Here is a 10,696-nt window from a genome sequence, read left to right on the forward strand (position 1 = left end):
CTTGAAACTCTCCAGTGTTTGAATTTTCTGGGTTCTCAAACAAATTCGAGAATTCAGGAAAAAAAATAAAAATTTTATTCCATTTTTTTCGAACTGTTTATTTAAATATGATAATAAAAAATAAATATTGTTTGAGTTTTCTAATGTTGAATTCGACTCAAATTGAATAAAAAAATATCTCAAATGACATTTTCACATCCCTGCTATTTATAAAATATCTTTAATTCAACAAAATGATTCTTGATTTAAAGAAACAATTTAGATAAATAGAAAAAAAAAGATTATTTTCAGCGCTTATTTTCTCCTCAAAAGACGTCACACGAAAGTAGACAAATAATCGTAACCATCATCTTTGATAAGCGTGGGAAGTTTTGAAAAGATTCAATGAATCCATACTTTGTCGTCGTCTAAAATCTGCGGTCAACACCCGCGCCAATACACTTCTTCCGATTCAGAATCACGTTCTATTATCGGATGAGAAAGTGGGGCTTTAAAAGCTAATGACATCAAAAGTTCACTCTCTCATCGAATTCGCAGCCAGTTGACACGCTTTCCGTGCTTGAAAGCTCACACCAAGCCACTCTTATTGGCCAAGAGGGACATCAACCTCCATTCGGATTGGTTACAGGGCGAGGCTTGCGTATCACCGAAAGCTCACCGTTAACTACCAAAACGCCGGTTACCCCAAGAACCAGTGCTCCAAAGCTCCTCCTACCTACCTAATAATCATCGACGCACATATACATATATATATATATATAAAGAGACGTATGAGATCTCGCTTCTTATATACATAGAATCCCAAACACATGCGACAAAGACAGATGCACTCTGATGAAGAGTGAGTGCTATATAGAAAAGAGGTTAGGTAACCCTCTTTATGCCATATACGAATAAGAACGCAAAGAGAATCCTTGATGAGTCTCTCTCGTGAGAGACGAACGAGGATGACATCATTGGTACAGAAAATTTGATGAAAGAAGATGGGGCGCATTCAGTAAAGTGCGACCACCAGAGGCAGACAGTGTCGCGAGAGCGTCAAACGGGAGGCACTTTTTCAAGGGGGAGGGGGTGAAACCCTTCGGGTCATGTGCGTCAGAGAAAGACCAAAACTATATAACCATATTCTCGAATTGGGGGCGGAGTGGCGCACTAATTCGAAAAATAAGTCTCAGATGCGCGACAAGCACACTTGACCAAAGCACTTCTCATCAGAAGGGTCCCAACTGGCCTCGAGTTGTTACATCACAATTATAATATTAAACCACCTCCAATCACAAAACCCTTTCATCAACAAATTATCCCAATTATCGATCTAAAAACTTTTTAGAAAATTTAATCCAAAAAGCATCAAAATTAAAATTTTTTTTTTTTGATTATTTTAACGTGTTTTTCGTATGCTTTTGATAAAAAATATCTAATTAAAAACTGTGATTAAAATATCGGCAAAATCAAAACAAATACCAAATAAAAAATTAGTGATCAAACTATGTTCTAGTGAGTGTTTTATATGTTTTTTTCCACAAGGATTAACACTATTGTAAAATGGATCAAACTGAGAAGATGGAGATATGTGACATTTCAAAGGCTTCTCAATCAAGTCAACAACCAACCCCCTTTAGTATAGCTGATATATTGAGTAATAATGGATTGCCCGAAAGACGACACTCCACCTGTGAAAATAATCGAGAATATGTCAAGTCAAAGAATGATGATAATGATGATGATAAGACATCATCAAGGCAAATAATTGAATGTGCGGGTGATGCTGATAATATTCATATTTCACGATTCTCATCGTCACGACTATCTAGTCCCGATCTTAATATGGCTAGAGAATTGGAAATATTGAGGCGAAATATTGTTCATGCTAATTTATCGAATTTTGGTACACTACCTAATACTCAAATGAATCATACGAATTTTAAACACGTGGACACTATGGGAAATGTTATTGTACCATATCCGGAGAGTAAAGAAGCAAGGTTCGCACAAAGACAACAGGATGAAGCTCTTGATATGAGCAAGAGTAAATATCTCGGTAAGTTAATAAATAAATAAAAAAAAAATTATTTCAATTATTAAGAGACTCTAAATCTGAATTATAGGAGTGCGTATTCGTTTACCAATTGAATTAGTATAACAGTTTTGACTAATTTTTAGTAAAAAACTACTAATTGCTAGTAGAAAACTACTAATTCATGGAGTAAATCGGCTTACTAATTTGAAATATTAAAAAATACGACTTACTCCATGAATTAGTAGTTTTCTACTAGAAATTAGTAGATTTTTACTAAAAATTAGTCAAATCTGTTACCAATTTAATTGGTAAACAAATACGCACTCTTATTCATTAGTAGAAAACTACTAATTCAGATTTTGAGAGGAGATTTCGAATTTTAGACGAATTTTTAATTTTAATGCAGAGAAAATTATCTTTATTATTTTCAATTATTTATTATCACTGGAAATCAGTGATATGTGACTGATTTTCAGTAAAAAATTTACCTTTATCTTATTTTAATACAACACAATTTTATGTGTTAATTTAATTTATTAAATAAATAATTTAATATAATAATAAGTACAGAACAGAGAAAATCTGATTTTAAAATAATTCTGAAATTAAGTATACTTGGTATTAAAAGTAAAATTAATGCATTAATTTTACTTTTCACACAGTGAAATGTCTTAAACCGTTTACACCTAAAGAATGTGCTGAAATCAATATCCTTTTTTTTTAAAAAAAATCATTTTATTTCAGTGTATACACTGCGAAATAAAATGATTTCATTCACTCGACTATTATCAAAAAAAAAATATTATTATAAATATAAAAATAATTTTTAAATGCGTCAATTAAATTTCATTTGCTTGAAATGCAGAAATTATTTTATACAAATAAATATTTATTTGCTAATAGTATATAAAAAGACAACTTAAAGAATTAACAAAAACTCTCGTAAAAATCTAACCCTTTTGAAGACAATAAAACCCTGTTAAAAATTATTCTGAAACTTAAAATTTATTATCAAAAATTGAAAATTTATATAAAGCCAAATAACTTAATCCAATTCGTAATGATAATTATAATATCTATAAAAAAAAGAGAGAAATTTGTGTATTGTATGCGTACACAGAAAATTATAAGGTATATTAAAATCAGCTGCAACGCATTATTATTTTAATCCAATTTTGCTTATTTTAATACCAAAATGGATTAAAATAAGCAAAATTGGATTAAAATAATAAGCGTTGCAGCTTCTTTTAATGACTTTTAATTTTCTGTGTATTGAACAAGCGGAAGAGATTAAAATCTGTAACCGCACAGACAATTTTGAGAATTGATGCGCGTGAAAAACACAAGAAAACATTGAATTAATAGGTCATTCGGGGCATAATATCCGGCACAACAGAAACTAAATTTTCAAGGGTTTTAAAGTTAAACTGAGAACAGATAACGTAATTGAATGTAATTTTAGTAGCATAAGTGGCACTTGACGGGGCAGACGTCACAAGTGCTCGCTACTCCACTTCTTGCACTTGTTCGACTGCTGGCAGCAAAGCTTCTTCGACTTTTGATAATAATTTCAATTTCACAAGCTCTGCATGGAAATTATATATTCACATATATTTCAATGCAAAATTCTTTCTATTTAAAGTTAATTTCGATTTTTAAAATTGAATTTTTGCTTATCTTTTGGTATAAATTCATTTCCAAATTCCTGCACCTTCTCTATGGCTTTATGTCATCATAACTAGAATTCATCACTTCCGCTTCTATATGATACGATATAGGGAAGATATAGAATTACTTTCTAGGGTAAAAGTTCTTCTATTTCAGCAAACACAATCCTATCAGTAATCTCAACGAAAATCAATTAAAATTTTAACAATATCGAAAAGGGGCAACTACCCTTATTATATACATTATTATAAATACATATAATCTTATTGCACAAATTTTTCACAAATACTTTATATAAAACTTCAAAATTAAGAATATTTTACAGCTGCTATTTTTGAAAAAAAAAAACATTCTAAAATAGCTACCAAGTATAAATTCTAAATTTTAGAATGTTTTTTCCAGATTATACGATAAAAGGGACCTTATGGTAAAGAAATTTTAGGTTATGTTTAGTGATAGTTTTACCTTGATAAAAAGTTTTTACCAAACGGAAAAACAATGATATGGTTGGGACATCCATATTTATGAATATGAAAGGAACATCAATTTTCTATGGATATATGCCAACCATATAGATCTGGATGTGTCAATTAAAAAAAATGGATGTAGTAGAAATATAATATTGATATCCGATATATATGGTTTCTCCAACCATTCCTTTCTTTCCGTGAATAAAGTCCTTTTTCTTGTGGAGAGTCACATATATCTATTATTCTGCCGTCCCAACAAGAGTAGCAGTAACTACATTTTGGATAAGTCACTTATTGGTGGCAGTGGCAGTGGCAAGTAGGTGACTCATCCTAAATGCAGATACGGTTATTCTTGTTGGGGCGGCAGTATTGTGATCTTATAAAAATAAAATTTTAATTTTTGTATAAAATTAAAATTTTTATTAACTTTAAATTTATAAGATTTTAATGGACAGCTTAAGAAAAAAATTATTTCAATAATATCTGAATCATTATTATCAATTAACATATATATGTATAAATGAGAAATTGAAAAATTGAGAATAAATTTTTTAAGAGAATTTTATGTATATTATAGAGTAAACAAGACGAATGAATCGAGAATTTATAAAATAAAATTGTTGGCAGGAATCGAAAGCAATGAAATTAAACCTGTAATTAACTAATGCGTTCTCACCCACTGTCGTTTACAACGTAATAGTAGCGTTTTTGTGGCAGAGAACGTGAGTTGGAACGTGCTGGCACCGATTCAAAGGTGCACTCATGGAAAATTGCTAGTCCTCTTTTTTACATCCTCCTCTAATCTTCTTCCTTCTTCTCTTTCACACATACATATGTAATGACATATCGTTTTAAAATTACTTTGTCGATAATATCCCAATTAATCTATAATCGCCAATAAGTGCAAATGTATATGAATTAAATGCAATATCCCGTCAAGATATGTATATTCTATTTGTAAATACATATGACGTTATAACAAAAAATAGCAAATATTAGCCTTCAAAAATCAGAAGATATATATCTAAAACTAATTTGTTTACGCACACTTTCTCAATCACTTGTCAAATCTTTATTCTCTAAATCTTAATTAATGTAATAAAAAGTAGACTTTAAAAAGAATTTTCACAAAATTTTTAGTAAAAATTAGTTTAAAAAAAAATTTGTCAATTTTTGCTTCACATTGATATTATATAATTTTGTTAAATAATTCAAAAAATCGGATATTTCAATATAATACTACTTGTAATTATAAAGATCGACGAGGGGAGTAAGTCATAATAAGTATGTGTGTTTAGAGGGGAAAAGTTATTTGATTACATTCATTGACGAAGTGAAACCCCTTCTTTCAGTTAATGCACTGGACCCTAAAATGATCTTTAAACATATATTACCCGGTGTCAAGATTTACAGAAGCGGAAAATCTCTTTTATATCACATTTTATAAAATGGTGATGAACAAAAATTAAAATCATTTTTTATAAACTTATTAAAGTGAATTAATTGGAAATAATTTTTTTTTTCAAATCACTGAAAACTGAGATTTTTCACATATAGGGACGATTTTTAAGCAAATATGGTGAATTTTTTTTTAATATTTTGAACGCCCTATTGGGTTTGCTCTTTTTAATTTGTTAATATATCAAATTCGGATTCAGCGACCCCAAATATTTCTGAGTTAATACTCTCTAAATTAGTAAAAAATTTTAAATAATTTGAATTAGTGGCTCTCTTTTTGCTTTTGAATTATAGTTAAATTTTACCAATTCGATAGTAAACAATTTTTTTTTCTATACTATTAATTAGTTAAATTTTACTAATTCAAAAGCAAAAAGTGCACTATAATACAAATTAGTTAAAATTTTTACTAATTCTTTAGAGAGTATTCAACATTTACACATTCGATGTAAAATCCATTAAACTGTTAAAATAATATGATAGCGATAATTAAAAATTGCTAACTCTTGATGTGTGTGCTTTCAATATTAATTGCAGATGATATAGAAGAAGACATTTATGAATCACAATCACACAGTTCGAGTCTGCAAGGACGAAAAAAGCGAAGTAGAGCTGCATTTTCACATGCTCAAGTTTACGAGTTAGAAAGAAGATTCGCGGCTCAAAAGTATCTCTCTGGACCGGAAAGAGCGGACCTTGCACGCGGTCTTAAACTCACCGAGACGCAAGTCAAAATTTGGTTTCAAAATCGACGGTAATTTTATTCAATATTTGTTTTTTCTATTTTATCGAGAGAAAAAAAAATACTCTCGAATTAAAATCAACATTTTGCTTTTGAATTAAAAATAAAAGATTTTAAAAGAAGAATTCTCTCAATTGAAGACAAAAGGAAAAACCTTAGGCGTTATTATTGAAAATTTTAAAAATAATACATATTTCTTTTCGATCACAGAATTAAAATTAAATTCAAAAATTTAATTAAAATTAAAATTTTTTCAAAATTTTGAGTATTGTTCAAGAAAATTTAGTTTTTTAATTTGCAAATTAAATTTTGATTTACACAGATACAAAACCAAAAGACGTCAACAACAGGAACTTGGAACTTTGGTAAATTCGGGAACAGCGAGACGTGTGGCAGTGAGAGTTTTGGTTCATCCTGACGAGCATTTGAGAGGATTACCACTTCGTGGTTCCGGACAAATTCCAGGACATCTCACGGGACCACAAATTCATCCCGCGAATAAAGCCATCAATGGTTTCCCGTATTATTGCCTACCCTATCATCCACTTTTGTGTTCGCCACTGCATTCACCCCAAATTCAAGTTCAAACAACAATCCCCCTAATGGAACACGAGCCTCGAGATACGCGAATATCCAAAATAGATAATCAAAAATAAATTTTGAAAAAATCGTAATAATAATAATAATAATAAAATAAGACCCTCTAAATTATTAGTGACTCTTTCCATAATGTGTAAAAAAAATATATAATTTTTTTGAATTTCAAATTTCATTCAGAGGAATCTTTTATATGCGTTTATTTTAGACAGATATAATTATTACTTGAATTAAATAAAATATAAAATTTGTTTCAATGTTTAATAAATTTTTATTTGTTATAAATAAAAAATTTAATTTAGCACAAATAAAATTTTCAATTAGACCAAAAATAAGATTTATTTAAAGCAAATGAATATGATATTGTCCTTTAAAAACCCTTTTTTTTTTGAAGGAATTTTAAAACGGAAATGAAATACAAACATTTATTAGCTTTGCTAATGGTAAAACATGGCAACCTGACATATTCAGAAATTGAAAGACGTCTTGATTTTTTCTCAACGGCGCCACCTACTTTGAGTTAGTCCCATCGGGTTTCATTAAAAAACAAGGATCCGACTACCTTCCCGTCACTTTCGACGTTAAACTGTCACGATGTCAAAGGGGGAAATTGGAGCGATGACGTGTAAAGAAAAAGAGATATTTCATTCCCCTCAAACACAAATGGTATTATATATATATTTACAAATAATGTTCGCGTCTATATGAAAAAGAAAAGAGAGGGAAATTTATGTTAATTACTTAAAATTTATTTAAACAAAATTAGAAATTATTCAAATTAAATAACATTAAACACATATGTGTAGAAAGTGCAATAAAAAAAAAATTTCCAAAGGTTTTACATTGTTACTGTGTAGATTTTAATTATATTAAAAACTATATATATTTATATCTTTAAATCCTAATAAGTGAAAATGGATTCTTAATTTTAATAAAAAGTATTAATTAATTTTTTAATAAAAAAATTATATTCCACTTTCATTTATATTTTTAAAAAAAATTTATTTAATTTTCGTAAATATAGTTTAATGAACAAAATTTAATATCTAATTTTTCACTTATTTGTATTTAAAGATTATTTTTATTTCGGTTTAATTAAATATGTATAAAATTCGTATATTATATATACGTTGATTATAGGTGAAAAGTGTAACTTATGAGTGTGAAATAAATTACCAGAATCACGTACATATTTATTAGACGAAGAAAAAACAGTGTAAATTAGAGTGTAAATAAATGTATAAAATATAAATCAAATGTTACCTCGAATATTGTTTTTTTTTTTTATTTTACCCTCTATAATAATATATTTTTTGCAAAATGTTTAATTTCACGGAAAAAAAATCTTTATTTGGAACAGCTATATATGTTTCTCAAGAATAGCGATAACTTTCGCTTTTTTAGTGAAACATTTCGCTGTTCCAATGAAACTTATCGCTGTTCCAAGTAAAGATTTTTTTCCGTGTTTAATTCAATATTAATGTGAAATAAAAAAAAAATTTTAATTATATTTTATTTCGTCAACAAAAAAATTATTTTGACATTTTTTTACTTTAAACTTTGTATTATTTTTAACAATATTTCATAATAATAATTTATTATTAATAATATATATTAAATTATACCTATTATTAATAGATATTATTTATTTTATTAAAAAATTATTATGAAATGTAATGTCAAAGCAAATCATGAATGTTTTGATTTATTTAGATTTTTATGCTTATATATACAACTATATATATATATATATATATATATATATATATATATATATATACTATATCAAACAATCCCCTTGGGAGTCAAAAGTGTCGTAAAAATCTTCTTAAACACGTTGTTTTTATACATAGTGGATTTCAAATGGTAGTATAGTTGTGCAAGGAGCAATTATTTTTCGTTAACGAGAACAAGAGATGACGATTTGCCGCACCACGAAGAAGTCAAGTTTTTTCCCATAAGTGTTTTAATAGTTCCATTTGGGTGGGCCGGACAGACACAAGATATGTTTATTCAGACGCGGAGACTTGCTGGCTTAACCGTCGCTTATGAAAAACGCCAAAGAACCGACACTCATCCGTTACAAACAAAAGAGTTACTTTAACCCCAGTCTGGCTAACGTTACCCCCAATTTTTGTAATCGCGATAATATATATCATCCTATTCGCGAATCACTATACATATATTCTTGAAAAGTGATTTAAATTTCCGTTATCTGAAAATTAACTGATACCTTGGACGTATTAAATATAATAATAATAATAATAATAATAATAATAAACTAAATTAAATAGTAATATGTTTAATATTAAATATTAATTCTAGAATGGAAAACTGGGATTATAGGCACCTCACGCGAAGTCCAAAAAATATCAATTTTGAGACTTTTATAGTTCGTTTTTACAGCTTTTTTCATATTTCTTTTCACTTTTTTCAAAAATGAATAGTACCATCGTCTTCTTTACTGAAAAACAAAAATAATTCATTATACTAAACATATTTTTCAGTAAAATAAAAACCTTTTACAAATGTTTCAAATCTGGGGTTCCAAACCAGCCCAGTTTTCGATTAGAGGGTAAAAAAATCATATTTCCATTCTAGGGTTAATAAAAGGCATTTTACTCCCTTAGTGTTGAAAATGTTCATTTTTTACTTCATAGAATTGAAAAGGTATTTTTCGCAAAGTTTTGAAAAACCGATTTTACTATATATCATATAGACGGTGGCGCCCTCAACTAGGATAAAATTTGTTGCAGGTAATTTTTATACCGATTTTGGGGTAAAAATTCTACTTTTTCTTTCGTGTAGAGTCGAAAAGGTAAATTTTACTCCCTAGAGTTGAAAATGTTAATTTTACTATTCCTAGAGATGGAAAAACATTTTTTTCATGGTTTTAAAACAGCCGAATTTATACTATTTAGAGTCGAAAAAGACAATTTTACTCCCTAGAGTTGAAAATATTCATTTTACTTCATAGAATTGGAGAAGAATTTTTCGCAAAGTTTTAAAAAGTCGATTTTACTATTTAGAATCGAAAAGGGCAATTTTACTCCCTAGTGTTGAAAATGTTCATTTTATACCCTAGAGTTTGAAAAGAATTTTTTCTCATAGTCTTAAAAAAGACGATTTATCTAGAGTTGAAAAAGGCAATTTTACTCCCTAGTGTTAAAAAACAACCTTCTTTACCCAAGGGTTGAAAAAGGAAATTTTTCTCCTCTAGAATTCAAAAATTCCATTTAACTTCTTAATGTTTTTTTTTCAAACATAAACTAAATTTTCAAGTAAAGTTGAAGCAATATTTCATAGAAAATTAAATCCAAAAATTTTGACAAAGAAATTCAGAATTTTCTCTTTTTTTCTTTTATTTATTAATAATATTCCTTGACATTGCCATGAAAATACTTCATAAATTTTGCACCTCAACATTTACTAAAAATATGTGATACGTGGGAAATTGGTCATCATCTTAAAAAAAACGACTTTTTTTAAAGTCTCATAAATATAAAGTTATTACAGTTTTTTTTTAAAGAAGAAACAAAAAAACGAAAACAGATGGATCTTTAAACGCATTTATCAAATATATATATATATATATATATATTGAAACATAAAAATTTTTTTCATAAGTTTCCTCTTTGAAATTGATTCTCGTAAGCGCCTCTCGATTTCTTTTTTTCTCGTGAGCACATTATTTGGAGGGGAAAGTTTATAGGCGCTTCTGCAGTCCATTATCGTTTTGTT

The 10,696-nt window shown here is 28.3% G+C and overlaps 1 protein-coding gene across 1 annotated transcript; it reads left to right on the forward strand.

Annotated features, from left to right (window-relative positions):
• The first annotated feature begins 834 nt into the window (after positions 1-834).
• LOC127277985 (homeobox protein bagpipe-like) lies at positions 835-7,806 on the forward strand. The gene is made up of 3 exons (XM_051299459.1): positions 835-2,041; positions 6,154-6,370; positions 6,681-7,806. The coding sequence occupies exons 1-3, from the start codon at positions 1,546-1,548 to the stop codon at positions 7,012-7,014; spliced, it is 1,047 nt and encodes a 348-aa protein (XP_051155416.1). The 5' UTR covers positions 835-1,545; the 3' UTR covers positions 7,015-7,806.
• The last annotated feature ends 2,890 nt before the right edge of the window (positions 7,807-10,696 follow it).

This window comes from Leptopilina boulardi, unplaced genomic scaffold (assembly GCF_019393585.1).
Source record: "Leptopilina boulardi isolate dan_hultmark-lab unplaced genomic scaffold, ZJU_Lbou_2.1 LbouV2_193, whole genome shotgun sequence".
NCBI classification, from domain to species: Eukaryota; Metazoa; Arthropoda; class Insecta; order Hymenoptera; family Figitidae; genus Leptopilina; species Leptopilina boulardi.

Bases quoted from the DNA above. Each gene is read 5' to 3' on its own strand.
- LOC127277985 (XM_051299459.1), top strand. From the start codon at position 1,546: ATGGATCAAACTGAGAAGATGGAGATATGTGACATTTCAAAGGCTTCT. The intron at 2,042-6,153 runs GTAAGTTAATAA...TATTAATTGCAG, and splicing joins GAGCAAGAGTAAATATCTCG to ATGATATAGAAGAAGACATT. The intron at 6,371-6,680 runs GTAATTTTATTC...TGATTTACACAG, and splicing joins ATTTGGTTTCAAAATCGACG to ATACAAAACCAAAAGACGTC.